We start from the raw sequence: 24,388 nt of genomic DNA on the forward strand, positions 1-24,388 counted from the left end.
TTTCTGTCCCACTGGCCCCCTCAGTGGCAGCCTCAGTAGGAGGAGAAAAAGTAAAAGGATAAATTCCCTTGCCCAGCACAAAGCACAGTCTTAGAGTCCATGCAGCAACCAGGTGCAGATAGAGGCAAGGTCTCTGCCCTTTCTCTGCCCCAGCTGGTTCTCATCCAGAAGCTCCATGACCATCTTAGTGTGGTGTTGTCAACAAGCTGCTGTGAGTCAGGGTATGTTAGCTTTAGCCCCTGGTGACCTTGGAGGCAATGGGACACAGCTCATCCAGCCTTTGCAGTGTCCCTGCTTGGGAGTTGGAGAGCTCATGTCCTTTGCTATTAATTTTGCTATGCCTTTTGCTCCTATCAAATCTGGGTTTCTGCAGCTGTATGGTGGCTAGCCAGGCTGTTGCCCTAATTTTGCTTTTCCCCTTTGTATTCCATATGCAGAGAAACAGAGGCAGCTGGCTCGGAAGGGCTCCCTGAAGAATGGCAACATGGGAACCCCAGTTAATCAACAGCCCAAGAAGAACAACGTGATGGCACGAACAAGGTAAAGAACTGGAAAAGCACTCAGCTGTGCTCTAAGCTGCAATCCCTAATGACGTTAGGATGGGCAAGGATGATTTGCCTACTGCCAAACGTGCTGTGAGAGCAGTGATGGCCCTTCCCGGAGCTGGCAGGCTCAGATGCTCTGTGCTGTGTTGCATCCCAGCCCCTGGGGAGATGCAGGGACAGGTGGGCCCAGGACTGGTGACAGTGCAGCCTGAAGGAGGCAGAGGCAGCCCAGCCTGGTCAAAATCAGGGGTTTGATAGGGCCATCTTACACGTTCTGGGTAGCCTCATGTAACACATATTCCTGCCAGCAGAAGAATGTATGATGCTGCTTCATTTAACACAAACTGGTTTAGAGTTTAGTTCTGCCGTGGTTGCTTTTATCCCAGTAGTTCCCCTGTTCCTTTTTGATGATGACCCCTTCCCCATACTGATTAACTTAACAAAAGCTTATGAATAATCCATATCTCTGTGCTTTGCTATACACCTCCTCTGCACTTTGAACAGCATGGTCATACTTTGCTAGAGCTGCTTTGGCACATCTCTGTATGACAGTATCAGACAGTGCTACAAACCACTGTAAAAAAAGAGATGTTCTTGGATGAATACTTTATTTTAGAGTATTTCTATTTTTTAACATGCAAGCTTCAGTACACCAGCATATCACTTACCTGCATTCAGGAGGAAGGAACCCCCCTGAGGCCACGGGACTGCACATTTTGCATGCTACTACTGGAAAGGTGGCAGTTTTTAGTGGAGGACCTCACTTAGAATGACGGCAGAATCTGCATGAATGCTGGGTGTTTATTGATGAATGAGAAAGTTGCATGGATTACCATATATTAAGTAGAACAGGAGCTGCAGGTCAGAGCCTCTCTGTATGCAACACATCCGACAGATGAGGTTCCTTGTTCACATTAATTCCCAAAATCTACAATAGTAGTAATAAATCATGCCACGACTTTGTCAAGTTTTATTTGTAAGCCCCTGCGATGTTGTTGGAATACACTGCATTACTCACTGCTCTGTGTTTGGTTGTTGAGACCATATAAAAGAGCCATGCCCTTAGTGGCAGCAATCAGGAGATGCTCTCAGCTGGCTTTTCTATGCTTCTTGTCTTCCAAATACAAGCTGGAAAATCTTGGTTTCTTTTGGCAAGAGGCTGCACACTAGCTTCTCAAGAGGAATGGTAGCAGATTTTCTGCTTGAGAAATTTAGAAACACTGAAATTAGTGGAGGAAGATGGTAAGGGAGAGAAGATGGGATAAGCAAAGGTGCCTATGTGTAAAATTAGTGCCTTCTGCTTGGAGAGGCTGCTGTTTCTGAGCTGCTGATGGAAAGAAGAGTGATTTGGGTGGGGAAGGGCAGAACAATGACACCCATTGACAAAAGCTTTCAAACAGCCAGCTCAGTTTTATTGCTTTTGTGGACACCTGAGCACTGTTCAGAGGACATGTGGATGCCTCCACAGCCAAGCGAAGCCTGCTGGCAGTAGACTTGCTTTTCTTAGTTACTTTTCACACAGCTTTTAGAAGCATCCCTTGGGATCTGCAAAACAGAGGTTTGCAGCCATTACTTTAATAACAGATGTAGCCAAGCTCCATTGTTCTCATATATATGGCTGGGAGGTATCTGGCACAGGGTCTCTCTGGCCCATGTCTCTTTATCTCCCAGCTCTCTTGGCTTTCTGGGAACCAAGCAGCACCACAAGCACAGCCCTAATAATACCTCAGAATGGTTTGATCTGTCTTGCCACAGACAGGGCAACCCCGGGAAGGCAGAAACATCACAATCTTGTTCAAGCAGCTTCTTTTCACAAGATAATGGCTGCAGTACAATGGGAGATACTCCAGTGGGATACACTGCAAAACGTCCAGGTTATGGTAGTTAAGTCTGAAACGTTGGCTTCCTCTTGTCTCTGCAGGAGGAGAATAAGCTAAAGCCATTTCCACTTTTTTAACAGTTGTGCTCTTCTCCTCATCGAATATGTTTTTCTTTGTTCAAGCAAACCACATTGCCTCTCCTAGTCTCTACTCCACCTCCTCCTTCTTCCCTAAGGCTACTGTTTTTCTGTATTATCTGTATGAGTTTCTGACATCCAGCCTCTAATACCAGGTTGCCTTCACTATTCGGTCTTCTCCTGGGGCAGGGGCACAGCCAGCCTTAGAGGTGAAAGGATCTGAATCCATAACACACTCAGTCTCCCTAAGAGCAAATACAATGTGAACAAGGTTGGGTGATGTTGGCACACTCACTATGAGCACAGGCAGAGCGTACAACACCATCCACACCACTTCCGCACAGCCAGATATTGTAGCCCACTCTGAGGATAACCTAAACTCATATTTTGTCATAACATATTTCACGTTAAGTGAGCAAAAACACCAAGACAAGAAGCTCATACTAGGACACCTGTGGATGAAATCAGCTATGACTGCAATATGGCTTTGTTCCAAGGACAGTGGGAAGTGAAAATAAGGACAATCAGAATGCAAGAGAAAGATTTAGATTGGGGCAAAGACATTATCACAGTTTTTCTCTGTTGCAGAAAAACTAAGCTCTGTGTTATTAAGAAAAAAAGACTGTTAAAGGAGAAGCCACAGCCTGATCATTCAGGGAGTCGCACACACACCATCCAAGACTAACTGCTATGACCAGAGTCCCTTCACAACGGGAAGCTCCACTGAGCTGAGGGGTGCCCCTTTTCAACTCCTCACTCACACACACTCACTCTCAAGTGCTTTCTCTCCCCTCAGGCTCAACCCTGAGTTTCCCCGAAGCAGTGTCTTGACATGACATACGCCAGAGTGGTACAGCAGTAAAGAACAGCTTGAGCTGGTGCCTTCAGAGAGGGACCCCAAACAAAGAAACCCCTGGGCAATTATACCCTTACAATCTAAGTTCCCCTCCCCTCACACGATGGTTCGGTCCAATAGCAATATTTGGGTCTGGGGTCTTCTTGTTCCTTATTGGATCCTTTCTCTGTCTCCAGGCAAGACATTCCTTTTCTTATCTTAATGGATGCAGCTTCTGCTGATGGTTGTGGCTATTTATCAAACATATAATTGTATACGTGTACCTTTTCCGGGTTAAGTATAGGTGGCCCGTCCACCTTAGAAAAGCCCAGTAATGATTGTCAAATTTGGATGAAAAGATGACACATCATGAGTATAAGTCCACTATGATTCACACATACTCTCCCCCTCCTGGACCGTTGTGAGACAAGGTTAGTTTTACCCCCCTGAGATGGAAAAAGGAGAGATCAGTTTATTAAAAATTAATGATACAGTTACATTCAACCATTACAGTTTTATAACAGTTCTTACTTTACTAACAAACATATGTAAAGCAAGTTTGGGTGGCCACCAATACGAATGATATTTGTATCAGCTTCCCTATTCTGTCAAATCAAAGTAAGGGTGGGCAAATGTCCGACAGTACCCCCTCAAGTACGGTCGGACTGGGCCCAACTAATACCTGTGAGCATGGGCTCTGGGCAACAATGCAAACTTGTTGCTAGAAATTTGTATCACCTTTGTAAATACTATCAAATGATCAGTAAAGCCAATTGATAGGGAGAAAGAAACTATAACTCCCTAAACACTGGGGCAGAGGTCAGCTCAGTTACTCCGAAGGGCATCCAGCGGGACCACATGGCGGTGTTACCTCTGCAGCTCAGCCCAGTTAGTAACATTGGTCTCATCTTAAGAGACTCATCCTTATCTGTCTGGTTTGCACCAGTTTCAGGGTCTACCTTCATGTAGCAAAGTAAAAGTTCAGTATACAGTCAGTGTATCTAGGTGTGTGCTGGGGTCTGGCTTATGCCTATCGAGCCCTATTTAACACTATTCAGTACCCCCAAGGGAAAGAGAAGGGAGCTACTCCAACCCCTGTGACAAGCACTGCGGCCACCCAAACCCCCACGACAGACACTGCAGCTACTCCAACCCCAGTGACAAGCACTGCGGCCACCCAACCCGCCACGACAGATACTGCAGCTACTCCAACCCCAGTGACAAGCACTGCGGCCACTCAAACCCCCACGACGGATACTGCAGCTACTCCAACCCCGATGATGAGCACGGCGGCCACTCAAACCCCCACAACAGGCACTGCAGCTACTCAAACCCCAGTGCAAAGCACTGCGGCCACTCAAACCCCCACGACGGATACTGCAGCTACTCCAACCCCAGTGACGAGCACTGCGGCTACTCAAACCCCCACAACAGGCACTGCAGCTACTCAAACCCCAGTGCCAAGCATTGCAGCTAAACCAGAGGACCAACCTGTGCCAGTATCAGTCGCCCCTATACGCAAGAAGAAATCATGGAAGAGAAAGTCAACTCGTTTAGAAAGAGATTACGAGGAACCAGGGCCATCATGAGAAGAGGAGGAGGAAGAGGAAGAATGTGTACAAGAAACGGAAACTACCCAACCTCTATCCTTGAGTGAGTTGCGGGATATACGGAAAGATTTCGGGCGTCATTCAGGTGAGCACGTTATCACCTGGCTGCTCCGATGCTGGGATAATGGGGCCAGTAGTTTGGAATTAGAGGGGAAGGAAGCCAAACAACTGGGATCCCTCTCTAGGGAAGGGGGCATTGATAAAGCAATTGGAAAAGGAACACAAGCCCTCAGCCTCTGGAGGCGGCTCCTGGCCGCGGTGAGAGAGAGGTATCCCTTCAAAGAAGATATTGTATTTCGCCTAGGAAAATGGACGACCATGGAGAAAGGCATTCAGCATCTAAGGGAATTAGCCGTGCTTGAGGTGGTTTATGGTGACCTGGACGATCAACGGTCCTCCAAAGATCCAGATGAAGCTGAGTGCACACGACCCATGTGGCGGAAGTTTGTACGGAGCGCACCATCCTCGTATGCAAACTCATTGGCAGTGATGTCCTGGAAAGATGACGAGACACCAACAGTGGCAGAGTTGATTGATAAACTCCGGGAATATGAAGCGAATCTCTCTTCCTCGCTCGTCTCTGCTGTTGAGAAACTGTCCCGAGAGTTCCAGCAACTCAAAGAAGATATGTCCTACTCCCCACCAGTACGGACCAGTATCTCAGCCATTAGGAGTAATCGTCCCTTGGCTCAAGAGAAGGGATACACACGACGGGGCACCCTATGGTTTTTCCTGCGTGATCATGGAGAGGACATGAAGAAGTGGGATGGAAAACCTACCTCAGCCTTAGAGGCACGGGTACGTGAGCTGCAAGGGAGAACAATTACTCAGGGGAGTTTCTCCAGGAGATCTGCTGCTCCAGTTTCCCGTAAGCAATTCTCCAGACAAAGGATCAGAAGTGCTGATGACCTGACTGATCTTAACAGAGACACCCGTGATTCATATTTACCGGAAGTGAGTGATGAATACTATGATCAGGACTAGGGGGGCCCTGCCTCCAGCCAGGTGGAAGAAAGGGATAACCAGGTTTACTGGACTGTGTGGATCCGATGGCCTGGCACATCTGACCCACAGGAATATAGAGCTTTAGTGGACACCGGCGCACAGTGTACCTTAATGCCATCAAACTATATAGGGGCAGAACCCATCAGCATTGCTGGAGTGACAGGGGGATCCCAAGGGCTAACTGTATTGGAGGCCAAAGTGAGCCTCACCGGGAATGAGTGGCAAAAGCACCCCATTGTGAATGGCCCAGAGGCTCCGTGCATCCTTGGCATAGTGTACCTCAGGAGAGGGTATTTCAAGGACCCAAAAGGGTACAGGTGGGCTTTTGGTGTAGCCACCTTGGAGACGGAGGAAATTAAACGGCTGTCTACCTTGCCCGGTCTGTTGAAGGACCCTTCTGTTGTGGGGTTGCTGAAGGTCAAAGAACAACAGGTGCCGATCGCCACCACAACAGTGCACCGGCGGCAATATCGCACCAACAGAGACTCTCTGATCCCCATCCATGGGCTCATTCGTCGACTGGAGAGCCAAGGAGTCATCAGTAAAACACACTCACCCTTTAACAGTCCCATATGGCCAGTCCGGAAGTCTAATGGAGAGTGAAGACTAACAGTAGACTACCGTGGCCTGAACAAAGTCACTCCACCATTGAGTGCTGCTGTGCCAGACATGCTAGAACTTCAATACGAACTGGAGTCCAAGGCAGCCAAGTGGTATGCCACAATCGATATTGCTAATGCATTCTTCTCACTCCCTCTGGCAGCAGAGTGCAGGCCACAGTTTGCTTTTACTTGGAGGGGCGTCCAGTACACCTGGAATCGACTGGCCCAGGGGTGGAAACACAGCCCTACCATTTGTCATGGACTGATCCATAATGCTTTGGAACAAGGTGGAGCTCCCGAACACCTACAATACATTGATAACATCATTGTGTGGGGCAATACAGCAGCAGAAGTTGCCAGCTGAGGCTGAACCACGACACCTTACTTTGTTTTATGGCAAAACCAGCTTTCAGAAGGTTTTGGACTATTTTCTTCCCTTTCTCAAAAACTTCTTCCGCTGTGTCTGGGGACCTGCTCACTGGAAACTGGAGCAGCAGCTTTCCTGGAAGAGCCTCCCTGAGTGACTGTTCTTCCTTGCAGTTCATGTACTCGTGCCTGTAGGGTCGAAGTAGGCTTGCCATCCCACCTCATCATGTCCTCTCCATGGTCACGCAGGTAGAACCATAGGGTGGCCCGTGGTGTGTATCCTCCCCTTTAAGCCAAAGGACGCTTATTCCTAACAGCTGAGACACTACTCTGTCGAGGTGGGGAGTAGGACAGATCATCTTTGAGTTGCTGGACCTCTTGGGATAGTTTCTCCACAGCAGAGACAAGCGAGGAAGAGATATTTGTGTCGCAATCCCGGAGTCTATCAATCACCTCCGCCACCGTTGGTGCCTTGCCATCTTTCCAGGACATTACTGCCAATGAGTTTGCATGCGAAGATGGTGCGCTCCGTACAAACTTCTGCCACATGGGTCATGTCCACTCGGCTTCATCTGGATCTTGGGATGACCGTTGATCGTCCAGGTCACCATAAATCACCTCAAACACAGCTAATTCCCTTAGATACTGGATGCCTTTCTCCATAGTTGTCCATTTTCCTGGGCGATATAGAACATCTTCTTTAAAGGGATACCTTTCCTTCACTCCAGACAGGAGTTGCCTCCAGAGGCTGAGGGCTTGTGTTTTTTTCCCCAATTGCTTTCTTGACTCCCCCTTCCCCAGAAAGGGACCCCAATTGTTTGGCTTCTTTTCCCTCTAGTTCCAGGCTACTGGCCCCATTATCCCAGCATCGGAGCAGCCAGGTGGCAATGTGCTCACCTGAACGAGGGCTATAATCTTTTCGCATACCTCGCAACTCGCTTAAGGACAGGGATCGGGTGGTCTCTATTTCATTTATGACTTCTTCCTCCTCTCCTCATGATGGCCCTGCTTTTTCATCATCCCGTTCTAAAAGAGTTGACATCCGTTTCCAATATTTCGTCTTGTGTATGGGGGCAACTGATACTGGTACGGGTTTATTTTCTGAGCTAGCTCCGGTACTTGTTGTGGGGGTTTGAGTGGCTGCAGTGCCTGTCCTCAGGGCTGGAGTGTCTACAGTGCCAGTCACTTTACATTTCAATCCAGAGACATTCTCTTCCCCTTGGGAGCACTGAATACTGTTGAGCAGGGCTCGGTATGCATGGGCCAGGCCCCAGCATGTTGCAGTGATCTGTGTCTCTCTGGAGTTCCCAGCATAACAACATACTTACTCTAAATATTCTACTAGTTTTTTAGGATTCTGCACTTGTTCGGGGGTGAAACTCCAAAACACTGGGGGTGCCCACTGCCCTAGGTATTTGCCCATGCTCTCCCACATGCCCTGCCACTCGTAACTATCAAGCCTCGGGGCAGATTTCTGGGTGATATTCTTAAGTTGCTTAGTCAAAACCAAAACAACCTGCCCAAAAACTAACAATAAGTGCACCTTAACCACCCAAGGATGTTCAAGATACAAAAAGGCTGTTGTAACAAAGGCACAGACATCATAGAACAAAGTTGCAAAGGTACTATTCTGTATTTCCTCCATATAAAATCTCTCAGAGGAGGAGGTATAATTGCTAATTGCCTCAACAAGGTGGTATCCGAAGTACAGTACCAGTTTCAGGAAAAACCCCAAATCCCAGATAAAGCTGAAAACGAGTGTTTGTATAACAAATCTTGTAGGCAAAACATTACTAATCATAGCAGAACACAGCAGACTCAACAAACCAACACCGATCTTTAAGACCAACTGCAAAAAGGACAACATGGTGCTGTGACCAGCAGCTGTTGTTATCTCCAACCCTTGAGCCCCACGTTGGGCGCCAAAAAGACTGTCGTGGTTTAGCCGGCAGCTCAGCCCCACACAGTCGCTTGCTCACTCCCCCACCGTTAGATGGGGGAGAGATTCAGAAGGGTCACGCTCGTGGGTTGGGATAAGAACAGTTTAATAATTAAAATTAAAAGAAACAACAATAGAAATGCAATGTAAAGGAGAACAACGAGAGGTGCAAACCCCGAGGGAGGGGGGGAGGGGAGGGGAGGGGAGGGGAGGGGAGGGGAGGGGAGGGGAGGGGAGGGGAGGAGAGGAGAGGAGAGGAGAGGAGAGGAGAGGAGAGGAGAGGAGAGGAGAGGAGAGGAGAGGAGAGGAGAGGAGAGGAGAGGAGAGGAGAGGAGAGGAGAGGAGAGGAGAGGAGAGGAGAGGAGAGGAGAGGAGAGGAGAGGAGAGGAGAGGAGAGGAGAGGAGAGGAGAGGAGAGGAGAGGAGAGGAGAGGAGAGGAGAGGAACCGCCAAAAGAAACCGCATGCAACACAGCCACTCACCACCCGCCGACCCGACGCCACACCACTCCCAAGCTGCAACCTGCCCCCCCTCAATATACTGGTCATGGAGTCACATGGTATGGAATGACATTGGCCAGTCGGGGTCAGCCGCCCCCACCATGGCCCTGCCCCTCCCAGCCCCCCCCCCACCACCACCACGCGGCAGAGTGCAGGAAGCTGGAAAGGTAGCCAAACCCCCACGGTGAGGAGAATTAGCCCCTTCTCTAGCCAAAACCAGCACAAGGTGAAAGTTCACAACTTACGGCTAAGGCTTTAGCAAGCCTTGCTACTAATGCTATGTATTGGATTCCATTTGAGCTAGAAAGTGACTTCTACAACAAGACATTTCTCAAGAAAAAGATGTAGTGATTTTTTTTTAATAAATTAAATAGCACCATAAAGGGCTCTTCTCCTAGATCCCCTGATAGTGCTTTGTCCACTCATGATATAGTAACAACTGTCAGTGAGTATATATGGAGCACTGACTTGAAAACTGGAGAGTGAACATAGAAGTCAGTACGTATGATATGTGTATGAGCAAGCTGGTGCTGCCAGATCACAGCTTTAGTTTTAGTTCCAAACATCTTGCTTCTTGACTTCCTTCCTACATGCTTTAGGAGCAGCATCTCAGTGCTATGGGAAGAGGTACTGAATTTTGCAAGTGGATCCCATTTTCTCCAGTTCCCTGGTGCTGCAGGTTGGAAATTCTGCATCAGTTTTAAAATTAATTTCTTTAATCTTGCATTTCAATGAACACAATAATAAAATACAACTAGTAGTGAGCCTATACATCTGCTTTGTGATAACATTTGATATATCTTACTCTCCCTGAGCCTGCAGGCCTTTGTATTGCTAAAATGGTAATGGCTTCCTGAAATTTTCTGAGCAGAAGCAGAATAATATTGCAAGTGGTTAGAGTGCAGTTCGAGCATGGATGAGATGGATTATCATTTTTAGATTTATATTTTCTGAACTCATAGTGAAGCATCACTGTGCATCATTGTGTGTTGTTAAAGACCAGTTCTTCATTTGGGAGAAAACCTGAGTTAACCCACTGAATGAGGAGATTTTTCATCACTCTTACTGTTCCCACCTGCTGAATGTAGAATCTTCTTCCATTTGCTTTGTTTGTTTGATCTTATTTTAAATATGAACCAAAGTCTTTGTGGAGTTTTGTGGATGAAAGAACTCTGTTGTGAACTGGATACCATTGAATTAATGTATTTTCCTTATCCTAGAAACTCTGAAGCCTGTATTCCATTACACAAACTCTCTCAGGCAATTAAAGGTGCAAAGTCATCGTCAGTCTTTGTAATACTTCTGATGAAGTGAAAGTCATTATAAAATAATGGGATTTAAAAAGTGCTAGTCTGACTGGGCTCTTACACTGCACCCACCAGCTCATATTTCTCATATTACTAAATTTATGAGTGAGACCTCAAAAGTGCTGTGTTGGGGGGCTGGGTAGGGACTCATGCAGAAAGAACAAATCCCTGATTTCCAATAGTAGAATAGTAGGAGCACCGAGCCTCTGCCTTCCTCTAGCCTCCTTCTCCCATTTACTTATTGCTAGTGTCATGTACTCATTTCTGGGGAAAAATAAAGCAACACAAAAATGAGCAATCATCTGATAATACAAGCAGTGCTAGCTGAACAGGTTCACCAGAATGAAGCGTGGAGTGTCCCGACTTTTTTCTTCCAGGGAGGAGTGTATTCCCAAGGCATGTCCAGTGTTCATCCCTGTGAAACTGATCTGAACTACCCAGAGACACAGCCCGCTTCCTCTGAATTGTATCCATTTAAATGTCTTCATCAATAAGGGAGGACTTGCAAGGAAGTGAAATGGGGAAAGCCTAACTATCATATGGCTTTGCTCTAGACTATGTGTGGTACTGAGCTTTACTGTGTGGTTAATGGACAACATTTAATTATTTCAGACTCGTCGTTCCCAATAAGGGCTATTCATCATTAGATCAGAGTCCAGATGAAAAGCCACTGGTAGCCCTGGATACGGACAGGTATGCAAAGTATTAATAAGATTATATATATTATGGTGCAAGCAAGTTTTCATGACAGAGTGCAGCACTGAAGCTAATTCCTGCTGAAACTGCTCTTGCAGGCCACTCGCACTATTCCTTTCTGTGCCCTTCGGTATGCCATAATGAGTCTGTGTGTGTAAACAAGTAGGAAGAGATGTGAGTAGAGAGCACTTTGATGGAAAGGTCTGAGGGTCACAGATGAAAGTTGCTGTCCAGACTCCCTTGATGTAACTTCTCTGTGCCTGAAGTATAGTTTCACACCACAAGAAAGGTAGGGCTAACCAGGGAATACAGGTCTCTAACTGTTGTTTCCTTCTTTGCTGTATCTTGTCCTTCCCTGCAGTGATGATGACTTTGACATGTCCAGATATTCCTCCTCGGGATACTCATCAGCTGAGGTGAGTTATACTCTTTCCTGCCATCCTTGCCATGAATGCTAATAGTAGAGCAGCCAGAAATTACTTAGAGTGGCCTTGTGCTGCCAGAAGCAGCTCCACAAGGAATTTACCAGTGGTGTAGACTCTGTGAGCCTGAAAGGAGCCATGGCAGAAACTGTGTCATGTTTCTTTCTTCCCCAGTGATCCAGTTGGCTCCATCCCCACACTTCCATGGCACAGACACAGCCCATCCATCGGCTGTTTTCACAGATACCTTTGACTTCACTCAAGCTTTTCCCAGTTCTGCTCAGTCCTGTAGTGTCGGCCCATGTGGTGCAAAAGCATCAACTTGTCTGTCACGGCAGCTCAGCAACCATCTACTTGCCAAGGACACAAATAAAGGATCTGAGGGTGTGCTGTGATTTCCAGTTCTTGTGGGGGTCAGGGTCACCCAGTGCGTGTTTACTTGGAGCACCAGAAATTCCAGGGAGGACTTGCAGATATGAACTCTTGCCGTTTCAAAGAGAAAAGGCAGGGAAGCTCAGGCTTGTTAATCCCTCTGCATTTTCTGAATATATTCCCAAACTCTCTTGTGAATTAGTTGTTCAGACTCTGGCTACTGCTTCTGTGGGATCTGGTTTTATATCCAGGGTGATGAGCAGCCATTCTGCACACAAGCTGCTTGGAACTCTTCCCCCTTGTATCCCTTCCTTGGGCAAAATACCTCTGAAACGCAGAGAAACAGCTAAGAGCAGGGACCAGATCAAATAATCTGGGCCATCTCTGGGCCCTGATGAAGTGTTGTTCACCCAGATCTGGCTAGACAGCACTTGAATCTGAGATTACAAAAAGCCAAGAGGCTTTACCACCTTTCAACTGCTATAGTGCCCCAGACTGAGAGGAGGGACTGCCCAGCTGCCAGTCAGTTTATTATCATTATTATTACATTACTTTAAATAAGGAGTTGTCTTCATGGAAAGATTATTCCAGAATAAAATAATGTATCTACTTGCTACTCTGGAATATCTCACTCTAGATATTCCTATTCTGGAAGAAGTTAGAACAACAGAAGGCAGCCCTCACCTGTGGTCATAAACTGGGGCTCTTTCATTGATGGGACAGCTGCTAATGATAGGGAAATATATTCCAGAATAAGGGACCTCCTTTCTCTTCCGACCATCCAAAGGAAAAAGTCTCAAGTGTTTGACTGTTTGTCTCTCTGTCTGTAGCAGATCAACCAAGACTTGAACATCCAGCTGCTAAAGGATGGGTACCGGTTAGATGAGATCCCAGATGACGAGGACCTCGACCTAATCCCCCCTAAATCGGTCAACCCTACCTGCATGTGTTGCCAAACCACCTCCTCCACCACCTGTCACATCCAGTAATGAGGCCGGCAGGCTGTGATCAGTGCTTTCCACTATAACTGTAAAACTTAACAGCCATTGCTTCCTCCTATGGTAGGATGTGCACCTCTGTGTTCATGGAGCCAGGAGAAACCAAAAAATTCATTTTATGATTGGTTAATAAGTTACTTTAAACTATGGTTAAACAAAAGAGAAGTTGCTCAAAGTGCCAGGCAGTGCCTGGCAGAACTAACTGGTCTAGAGAGCAAATGCAGGAGATACCTCCTTGGTTTGTGTAGGCACTGGAGATGTTTTGTAACATCTGTTCCAGAATGGGAAGGGTCAGGTGGGGCTACAGTTACTCCTGCCCACCAAAACCAATTCCTCTACAAGATCAGGGGTGAGTCTGAGGTGTCAGGGGGTTTTACCTGTGGGAGGTCAGTTCTTAATTCATTCACTAAACTTGATTCATTTGTGTAACCAAAATTATACCATAACCGGGGCACAGGAATGGGAACGGAGCAGGGCATCCTTTCTTATGGCAAGGCTAGCCAGGACTAGCATGACACAATTAATTCACTTGCGAAGAGGACAAATAGGTGGCATTTCACTGTGAGTCAGTACTAGCTAGAGCTGTTGTGTCACATATCCAATGCAATCTATCCTTAGCTCCACATTAAATTATCACCAAACACATCAGTTTCGATCTGCAATCCATCCATGCTCTTCAGGGATTCAGTCCTTGCCTGAGAATACCAGACTTCTGAGTTCAGTCCAGTCATGTATACTGACTTCAGCCTATATTTCATTCCTGTGAGACCCATCTGCTTCCAAAAATCCTAAAGTTTGTTCAACTAAGAAAAAATGAGTCCTGCGCAAGACAGGATTAGAGCTGTGCAGTGTGAAGGTCAGTGCCAGAAAGGCTAGTTGAAGAAAGCATATTTTTACAGAGCTTGGCTGTTGATATTCTCTTGACACTATGTCTCTTGGTCCCTGTGGGAGAGATTCGTTAATGCTGAAGGCACCTCTGTGGTGGTGTCAGACTTTAGGGGGGTTTTGAGCAACAGCAGGATTATGAACAGCTTCAGCTGAAAAAAAAAAAAAAACATGAGAGGAAACTACTGTTTATCCCATCTCTGCCCACTTGTGAACCAGGCTTGGTCTGTGTTAGAGATGTCCCACGTCAAGAGCAATTGTGGTTATTTGGTGCTGGAACAGTTGGGAAACCTGGTGTTACATTAGGTGGCTGGACTGAATTGCCAGTTCACCAGCAGATTGTTTTGAATGCAAAATTATTTCTGGAATTAGGAAACATGTCCTCTCCCTGGCCGGTCTTATACTGCTGGCTTCAGCATATGCAGGACTCAGGTGACAGATGGACTGACATTTTTCTTGGAGATGAAATCTTTTGCCACAGCCACAACTGTGTGTTTTCCTGCTCTGCCAGGACAAAGGACCACCTGCCTTGCATCAGTGCTTGCTTTAGAGCCTGGGGAAAGGAGAAAGCGAGGGCAATTCTGAGCTTCCCATCAGAATTCCCCTCAGTCGCAAGACAGAGCCTGAGCTTCACCCCGAAGGACAGACCCCCTGTCTGAAATCTTCACGTAGTGAGCTGAGTCTTTAAGAAGTCCTCTTCATGATTAGAAGGACACTTATTTAACATTGTGGGTTTTCACTCTGTGCAGCGCAAGGCATGGTGTCATCCACAGCATGAGCAAAAGAGCAGGCACACAGGACTCCTGGGCTTTATTATGCACTAGCTGGCTGTGGGCAACTGTTAAATCTGTGTTTGCCCCCCCCCCAAAACAGGGCACTGCCACCCTGGCTCCAGGCCACAGAAAGAGGACTGAACAGTGCTGTTTACTGAGCATCCCTGCCTCATGCAGAAGTGCTGGTTAACTTAACCCCTCTCGGAAGAGAGTGTTTCTCAATTTAATTCCTCTCCCCTTTTCATTGCCTGGTAATGTTGAGAGGGAATATTTCCAAAATATTTCTAAAGAAGCACAAAGCATCAGGTCCCCAAGTCTTTGCTTCTTCCTTTGTGTGCCTGCTTTCCTCTCTAGTGCTAGCTCAGGTATGAGGTTAGCAACTTGTCGGGGGGGGGAGAGCTCTAACAACACTGTGTAGGGAGAAAAGATAAAAGGGAAAAAGCATTCCTCTTTTTTAAAATGGAGAACGTAGTCAAAACCTAACAGAAACTCCATGGTCAAACCAAATTCTATAGGATGTGGCCAAGTCTCTTTAAATGTTTGCTCTTCTAAATCAGGACTTTGCAGTTCAGCTTTGGTACCATGCAACATCTTCATCACATTTATCCTCGTGGGTCAGTCTCTGTGCCTTCCAGCTGGGCTGCACACACAGCCTTTCCCACAGCCCTTGCTCAGGAGCTTGGAGCATTTCATTGTGCCTGCTAGAGCATCGAGGCATCTGTTTACATGGGTCAGCCTTGGGAGACTGCAGGTCTCGCAGGTCTCTCATGATGTTATCATGTTCAGTCAAAGAATGAAGCTTACTGAGACGATCTCCCAGGGCTAACACCTGCCCTCTGAAGGACAGACCTTCCCTGATAACCACTGCCCTGTGGCACCACAACCAAGTCCTTTTATTGCCCCTATTGCTGGTTTTTGCCTGCCATGTGTCCTGAGGCATTCCCCAACCCTGCAGTCCTTTGCATTGTGTGATGTGCACCTGCTTCCAGCACAACACTTTAGGGTCCCTGGGAGGGAGGAAGATGAATTTAAATGTTAACTACATCCAGTGCTTCCTCCAAATACAGACAGAAGCACAAGCCAAGTGTTTTTCACTGCACACAGGAGTTGGTTGCACAAATAGCTATTTTGGTGTGACAGTACAGGACCATAAAATGGCAATTTTTTGGCTTCTCCTCTCTATGCTTTGTGTTCATATATTTTATTAGGGGAATAAAGTAGAAAGGGTGGGAAAAGTAGTTACCTGTATTGGGTCATTATCAGGCAGGCTGAATGGATTAAGGCAATGCACATGTGGCTATCATAGAAAACTGAACACTAACCCTTCTGAACTGCAGTCCCTTAAGCAGGTTATGACCATGGGGCCTGTTTGTTGGCTTGTTATGGAATATGATGGATGGCCTGGTGGTATGTATTAACCACAGATTGGGCTGGCTCTCCCTATCTGGTCTCATGTTCAGACCTTTGCTTCAGCCAGAAGGTTTTCCTTGTGCCTTTGTTGGAGGTTATGCTGTGGTGACTTCCCAGGAAGGTGTATAGATACATGGCCGTTCTGGAACTGCTGTCCTTAAACCAGTCTCTGCTGCCATGGCCTGGAGAAGGCAAAAGCAAAGAGCACAGATCCTGACTCTCTGTTACAGCATTATAAAGCCCTAAAATCTGCAGAGCTGCTGGGCACTCTCCTAACTGTAGATTGCTTGCAATAAAGCAAATCATTCCTTGTTCCAGTCTTTGCACCAAACCAGACAATCTTCTCAGGACCCATTTTCAGTCCAAAGTCATACAGAATACCAAGGGGAGGAGCGCCATGGAGTATGAAAGGCTGCACTGCTGTCCATCTAAATTACTATACAAATAGGATAGCTTCCTTCTATTGATGCTGGTGCCTCCACAAAGGAATTTGCATTTGATGCCTCCTAAAGCCAGACTGGCTTTTTGTTAGGATTTTATGTAATTTTAGTCACCAAATTACCTGAGTATAAGTAAATCCTTTCCTTTTATCAGATGTTAATTTTGCCCTTTAATATGAGCTGACTTTGGACTCCAGGGTCTCAGCACTCAACTCTATCTCTGCAGTCAGTCTGCAAACTCCCTATTTCCAGATGTCGGGGGGGGGAATATCCTCCTAGTGTTGAGGAAGGTCTCTAGATAGGATGATCTAGTTAGGATGGTCTACTCTGCTTTTCTGGTGGTTGTATAATAACCTTTGGCTGAAAGAAGGCTGATGTCCAGGTGACCATCCCAAAGGCTCATTTGATGTCTTATCAGACATATCTTGAATCCAGCCCTTGGAAGAGCCACTGGATCATATCTGACATTGCTGCATGTCTATCCCCAACATGTACACTTGGCTATTGGGTTTACTATTCTGGCTGTCTTGCCTGCAGATGCCTTGTGACTGCAAAGGCAGGCAGCCAAGTCTGCTGCATGGACTTTGAAAGGGAGTTCAGGATGCTGTGCTCCCCCCACACACAGAATCACAGAATCACAGAATCACAGGTTGGAAGGGACCTCAGGGATCATCTAGTCCAACCTTTCTGGGAAGAGCACAGTCTAGACAAGATGGCCCAGCACCCTGTCCAGACAACTCTTGAAGGTGTCCAACGTGGCCGAGTCAACCACTTCCCTGGGGAGATTATTCCAATGGTTGGCTGTCCTCAGTGTGAAAAATTTCCCTCTGGTGTCCAATTGGAATCTCCCCAAGAGCAATTTGTGTCCATTCCCCCTTGTCCTCTCCATGTGATTCCTTGTAAAAAGGGAGTCTCCATCTTCTTTGTAGCTACCCCTTAAGTACTGGTACACGGTGATGAGATCCCCTCTGAGCCTCCTTTTCTCAAGGCTGAACAAACCCAGTTCTCCCAGCCTATCCTCATATGGCAGGCTTCCCAGTCCTCTGATCATCTTGGTGGCCCTTCTCTGGACCCCTTCCAGCCTGTCCACATCCTTTTTGTACAGCGGGGACCAGAACTGTACACAGTACTCCAGGTGTGGCCTGACAAGCGCTGAGTAGAGTGGGATAATGATTTCTTTCTCTCTGCTGGCGATGCCCTTTTTGATGCAACCCAGCATCCTGTTGGCCTTCTTGGCCGCAGCAGCACACTGTTCGCTCATGTTGAGCTTTCTGTCCACCAGGACCCCCAGGTCCCTTTCCACAGAGCTGCTCTCCAGCCAGGTGGATCCCAGTCTGTACTGCACTCCCAGGTTATGTTTTCCCAGGTGCATGACCTTACACTTGTCCTTGTTGAACTTCATAAGGTTCTTGCTGGCCCACTCCTCCAGCCTATCCAGATCTCCCTGCAGCGCAGCTCTCCCTTCTGGAGTGTCTACTTCCCCACTCAACTTGGTGTCATCAGCAAACTTCATCAGGCTACACTTGATGCCGGTATCCAGATCACTTATGAAGATGTTGAATAACATTGGGCCCAATATCGATCCCTGGGGGACCCCACTAGTGACAGGTTGCCAGTTTGAGAGAGAGCTATTTACCACCACCCTTTGGGTGCGGCCTGTCAGCCAGTTCCCCACCCACTGCACAGACCACTTGTCTAGGCCATAACACATCAATTTCTCCAGGAGGAGACTGTGGGGGACCGTATCAAAGGCCTTGGAGAAGTCCAGGTAAACAATGTCCACCACCCGCCCCATGTCAACCAGGCAAGTCACTTTGTCATAGAAGGCCACCAGGTTTGTCAAGCACGATCTGCCTTTAGTGAAGCCATGTTGGCTTTTCCCAATCACGTGCTTCAACTGACTTGCGATGGCCCCCAGGAGGATTCGTTCCATAACTTTCCCAGGGATTGAAGTAAGGCTGATGGGCCTATAGTTACCCGGATCCTCCCTCGAGCCCTTCTTGTAGATAGGGGTAACATTTGCCTTCCTCCAGTCCTCTGGGACATCCCCCGTTCTCCATGACTTCTCAAAGGTTATGGAGAGCGGCCTTGCGATGATGTCAGCAAGCTCTCTCAACACCCTCGGGTGGATGGCGTCAGGGCCCATTGATTTGTGGGGGTCAAGCTCCTGTAGTAGTTCATATACTAACTCTCCCTTCACCGATGGTGGGTCGGCGTTTGGTTCAATTGGCAATTTCGTTCCCAAAGCCTGGGACCCTACAGTGCTAGTAAAGACCGAGGTGAAGAAGGTGTTGAGGACCTCTGCCTTTTCTACATCATTGGTGATTGATTCTCCTTTTCCGTTTAACAGTGGGCCTGTGTTTTCCTTCTTTTTCTGCTTGTGGTTGACATGTCTGAAGAACCCTTTCTTGTTATTTTTTATGCCTACAGCCAGTTTCAATTCAAATTGGGCTTTTGCTTTTCTGACTGCGTCTCTGCACTCTCTGGCTATGCCCTTGTAGTTCTCGGCGGAAAATCCTCCACTTCTCCATTTCTGGTGTGCTTCCCTTTTGGATTTGAGTAGACCCAGGAGGTCATGGTGGAGCCGTGGGGGCCTCTTGCTCCGCTTACTTCCTTTTCCTTTGTAGGGGATAAACTGGCTTTGTGCTTCCAATAGAGAGTTCTTGAAGAATTCCCAGCTCTCACTAGCTCCTTTGTATTCCATGGAAGCCTCCCATCAAATCCCTCCCAATTGAGCCCTGAGTGCACTGAAGTTTGCTCTTCTAAAATCCAGAATCCTTGTCTTAGAGCTGACCTTCAGCACACTCAGCAGGATCCTGAAGTCCACAATATTGTGGTCACTGCAGCCAAGGCTATCACTAACCGAGATATTACAAAGCAGGCTTTCTCAGTTTGTGAATAGCAAGTCCAGCAGCGCCTCCTTCCTGGTTGGCACATCTAACATTTGTATCAGGAAACAGTCCTCTATACATTCCAGGAACTTGGTGGATGACATGCAAGCTGCCGTATTGTTCTTCCAGCAGATGTCTGGGTAGTTGAAGTCACCCATCAGGACCAGGTTCTGTTGGCCAGAAGCTTGCTTTAGTGCCCCAAATATCGCTTCATCAGCTTCGTCACCATGGTTAGGAGGTCGATAGCAGATGCCCACTGTGAGGTCCTGCTTGGAGATGATCCCTTTGACTTTAACCCAGAGGCATTCGATAGAGCAGTCGCAATCACCATAGTTGACTTTGATACATTCAAGGTGTTCCTTGATGTAGAGTGCAACTCCTCCACCTCTTCTACCTTGCCCGTCTTTACGAAAGAGCTTGTAACCATCCATTGCGATCCCCCAGTCATTTGCGGTGTCCCACCATGTTTCAGTTACTCCTATGATGTCATACCCTTCTGAGTGGGCACGGAGCTCCAGTTCCTCCTGTTTGTTACCTAGACTGCGTGCATTTGTGTACATACACTTGAAGTGTTTACTCTTTTGTTTCACCTCTTGGGAGACAGCTAAGGAACCTTTGTCACCACACTGCTTGGCCTGACTTACTCCCCCATTGGATGTGCTGGTGTGAGCGTTTTCTCCATGGATCCCACCCCCCAAGTCCTTCAGTTTAAAGCCCGCCTCACCAAATTAGCCAGCCTACTGCTGAAGATTCCCCTACCCCTTTTAGACAGATGGATTCCATCCCTCCCCAGCATGTTGTTGTCATTGAAGAACACCCCATTGTTGTAAAAGCCAAACCCTTCACGATGGCACCAACCACGTAGCCAGGAGTTGATATACATTATGCGCCTGTTTCTGGCTGCTCCCTTCCCTCAAACTGGCAAAATGGAAGAGAAGATCACTTGGGTGCCAATGTTTTTCACTTGCTCCCCCGGTGCTCGAAAATCTTCCTTGATTTTACCCAGGTTGCGGCTCTCAGTGTCGTTCATGCCTACATGAAATAGTAATAGCGGATAGTAGTCTGTTTTCCTGATGAGTTGTGGCACCCTCTCAGCAACGTCTCGGACCTTGGCTCCTGGAAGGCAGCATACCTCTTGTGACTCCCTGTCAGGTCGGCAGATGGGTGCCTCAGTACCCTTCAACAGAGAGTCACCCACCACGAGCACTCGTTGTTTCTTTTTACAATATCCACTGCGTGTTGCTGGTACAGTTTCCCCTTGCAGGGGACTTTGCAGACTTTGCTCATGGGTATCCTCAGTCGTTAAGGCTTCATATCTGTTTCTAATTGTGATGGTGGAGGGTGCAGGCTGATGTGGAATCCTGCTCTTGTGAGTCACCAGGGTCCACGGTGCCTCATTCTTGGCGGTGTCTGCCACAGGAACATGATTCTGAAGCCACGTGTCTATCTCTGCCTCAGCTCCTCTAATACTACGCAGCCTCTTAACCATTTCCTGCAGTTCAGCCACCTGACGTAACAGGTCGTCAACCTGTGCACGCCTCGTGCAGGTACTTACCTTTTCATCAGGAGGGGTGTTTGGGCATTTGCCTCAACCCACTGCCTGTACTGATGTGTCCTTTCTTACCAGACCCGTCTGGGTGGATGAGTCTGACATCTCAGGGGCTTTCGCTGAACGAACAGTGGTTTTAGCTCTGAGGCGAGTGCTCACCATTTTGCCCAAGGCTGAAGCACTTGCCTGAGCTGTAGACCTACAAGCGGGCTGTGGCGTCCCTCCTGCTCACCCTGCCTGCGCAAACTGCCGCGCGAACTGCTGCGCGAACTGCCGCGCCATGCCCTGTTTGCCCGTCCTGTTCACCACACTCCTGGTCGCTCACGCTCCCTAGGGCCGTTTAAATCTCCCGCTGTTGCTTCTGGCAACGCCCCACGCCTCGTCAGCTGCACGTCAGCCTCGCTCGCGAGAGCTGCCGGCTCCTGACGGGTCCCTCTGCTCTCACAGAGACAGGATGGACTCAGCTGCTTCTGGTTTGGCTCTCTGGCTCCTTTCCCAAAAGGAGGCACCCGCTCTGCTCAGCTGTGTGCTGGCTGACACATTGGTCTGCAATCCTGAACAGAATCCTTTCCTCTCCATGCAGAGTATGTCCTCGGGCTGGCCTGCAAGCTGTACAATGGCATGCAGGAGGCTTGAAAAGTACAGCATCCTCTATGTGACTCCACAGAAACATGAAGATGCTCTTGACGAAAGGAAAGACCCAGCTGGGCATCAGATGGAATGACAGGAAAAGGAAAACAAGCAGTAACTAGAAAGGTTGCCAAGTGCTGTCTTGGCCTAGGGCAGATCCCAGTTGTCCAAGTTAATCTATCTCAGTACAGTGCTGATACCAGCAGGGAGCAAAGCTTGTTTTCAGATGCACACACCAGAAACACCATGTCCCCAAGCTGGCACCACAGCCAAATACCACTGCAGAGAGTCTGCTGGACTGTTAGAGCACAGAAATGCGATCTGGGCTCCATTGCTGCTGTTGGCACATGCTACATGTTTACTCTAATCTCAGGCAAGTCACATCCCCTCTTGATGGCCGTTCCCTTCTGCAGCACGGGAGAAAGCTGCCTTTCCGTGATGCTACCACCACCCTGCATGGATGTTGCCAAGTGTGTGGCAGGCACCATTGATAGGATAGCTCTGCAAGCAAGATGGAAAAAGCATGCTATAGAAGTTTTACATGTATTTTCAAAGTACTACAAAGAACAGCAACACAACTCTGCTGTCCTTCTGTTTACCACCTTCTGATGTTGCTTGCACGTGCCAGAAGGCTTCAGGGTGGAGGTTAATAGAGAGCTTAAACAGCTTTGGGGGCAGATGTTTGGCAAGGATGTGTTTCCCAGTTATTTGGCAGCTGGCTCTTGCACAACTGGCTTCTCAATCTGCATGCTGCCACAGAGAATGTGTAAGATTTGGTGGCCCAACAGCACCATCCCCTGCTAGTGGAGTTAAGGAATTTAGGAGTGCAACTGGGATAGGGCGTGCTGATGGGAAGGAAGAGAGCATTGAAGGGCTTCTTTGGGATATTCCCATGGCAGTTTCGTGCTCTTACTTTTAGCATCCATGCAATGATCTGAGGGTATAAACTGGTACTTTTGCCTGGGCTCTTCCTTTACTCTACTATTCTCCCTTAAAGCTCACTCAGGGTATGGCCACTCTTTCCTAGAATGAAGCAGGCTTTGTCACCTGGGTGCTGCTTGGCTCAGCAAGCACAGGCTGCATGTGCCACTGTAAATATACCCTGGCTTTGACCTCTACCACTCTTCAGAGTCAACTCTTCACATCACACTCCTATTTCTACTTCTTATGTCTCAAAAGAAACATCTGCATAGATGGGCAGTGCCACAGGGCAAGCTAGGCTAGGTCAAGCCTAAGGGGAAGGCATGGGAAAGCATTAATTTTAAGGTGCTTTTCACCTCTAGGAGAACGTGGCATCCTTGTCACTTCCTTTCAAGGCTTTCCTGTGTGAGGGATTGCTCCAAACCTTGAACCACAGCTCATCAGACAAACCCACCTCTGTTACAGATCCACACACGCCCTGAAGCAGAAGGGCCAGCAACTTAGCATAGAGGAAGAGGTTGTGACCTGGGATTACCTACAGAAGATTAATGCCAGACTAACCAGGTGCAGGTTTCTCACATGGGCTGGCATCCATATTTTAAGTCCCTGTATTGTGCAGCTGAGCTGCTGCATTGCTTTCAACAAGTTACAGCCATTTCCCCTCCTTTGGCCCCTTGACATTGGTGGCAATCCCAGGATCACAGCAGCTAAATGCTGCCCAGCTGAGTGCTCCTCTGACAGCTTGCTGAGAAAGCAAAGGCCAAGGACTACTTGAGATTACATGGAGCAGAGCATAGTGGCCCACGCAACCGTGCAGCAAGCCATGTTGCAGAGTGGCATGGACACCAGCAGGACAGGTTACAGCTTTCCCTGGTGCCTGCAGAGAGCAGCTCTTCCCATTGCTTCCCAGACCCAGTTGCCAGCAGAAACTGGTGGTGGCTCCAAGCCTTTCTCTTTCTGTAAAAAGCTACTCCAGCAAAAGATGGATTTGCTCCTGGAAGGAGCCCATCTCACTGTTTGTGCCTGGTCTGTGGAGACATTCCATAGTAACAAATGGTGAGACAGGTAGTAGGATTGCATCAGGGAGTGGAAGGTACAAAAGAAGCCTCATTAAAATGTGACTGTCTCAGACATGTCACTGGAAACCAGCACAGTAGGCACCTGGAAAAGAAAAGGCCACCAAAAGGCCATGCTGAGATAAGTCTCATTATCTGCCAAGATGTTAGCCCTCCCAAAGCAGCATTTATCCCCTAGTTGCCCATCCAGCTCCCCAGATGAGCTCACTGGGAAGAACTGCTCTCCACCTGGGATGCCTTCTCCCTTCTGTGCTGGTCCCAAAAGAGCTGCGACTCCATTTGTTACCCACCTTCCTTGAGCCTGCATGATTTGGGAGCTGTAATACAGACCCACGTAGAGAGCTGGAAAACTTGGACAAGCTCTCTTCACAACAACCCTTCAGGTTTTTATCACCTTCATCTCCATCCCCAGCCCACTGATTTCTCTGCTCAGTTTTTTTTGCACGGAAAAGCTGGGATAGCAGCTGTGTTCAAATTGTAGCTGCCTCTGTCCTGAGACAAACCCAAGGCAAACATCAGACCAGCAGGAGATCCAACAACTGTGATGATGGGTGAGACAGAGAGCAGGCTGGGATTTCTCTTCACCCACCTGAAGGCAGTGGGGCTGAGGGTTAGCCAGGCTAGTGTAAAACCTTGGTGTGATCCAGCAAGCCAAGCCAG

General features: G+C 47.9%; 1 protein-coding gene across 5 annotated transcripts in view; it reads left to right on the plus strand.

Annotated features, from left to right (window-relative positions):
- Positions 1-24,388, plus strand: part of LOC104040979 (protein FAM219A) — a 254,391-nt gene that overhangs the window by 69,075 nt on the left and 160,928 nt on the right. For 2 of the 5 annotated variants that reach the window (XM_064469589.1, XM_064469591.1), the window contains exons 3-6: positions 438-540; positions 11,278-11,358; positions 11,723-11,777; positions 12,986-21,350. In XM_064469589.1, coding sequence (XP_064325659.1) covers positions 438-540; positions 11,278-11,358; positions 11,723-11,777; positions 12,986-13,144 — 398 coding nt within the window. In that variant the 3' untranslated portion in view covers positions 13,145-21,350. Of the gene's footprint in view, positions 1-437; positions 541-11,277; positions 11,359-11,722; positions 11,778-12,985; positions 21,351-24,388 lie in introns of those variants that run through there. The other 3 variants (XM_064469592.1, XM_064469593.1, XM_064469590.1) reach the window with 2 other exon arrangements.

Source organism: Phalacrocorax carbo, chromosome 19 (assembly GCF_963921805.1).
Source record: "Phalacrocorax carbo chromosome 19, bPhaCar2.1, whole genome shotgun sequence".
Taxonomy (NCBI): domain Eukaryota; kingdom Metazoa; phylum Chordata; class Aves; order Suliformes; family Phalacrocoracidae; genus Phalacrocorax; species Phalacrocorax carbo.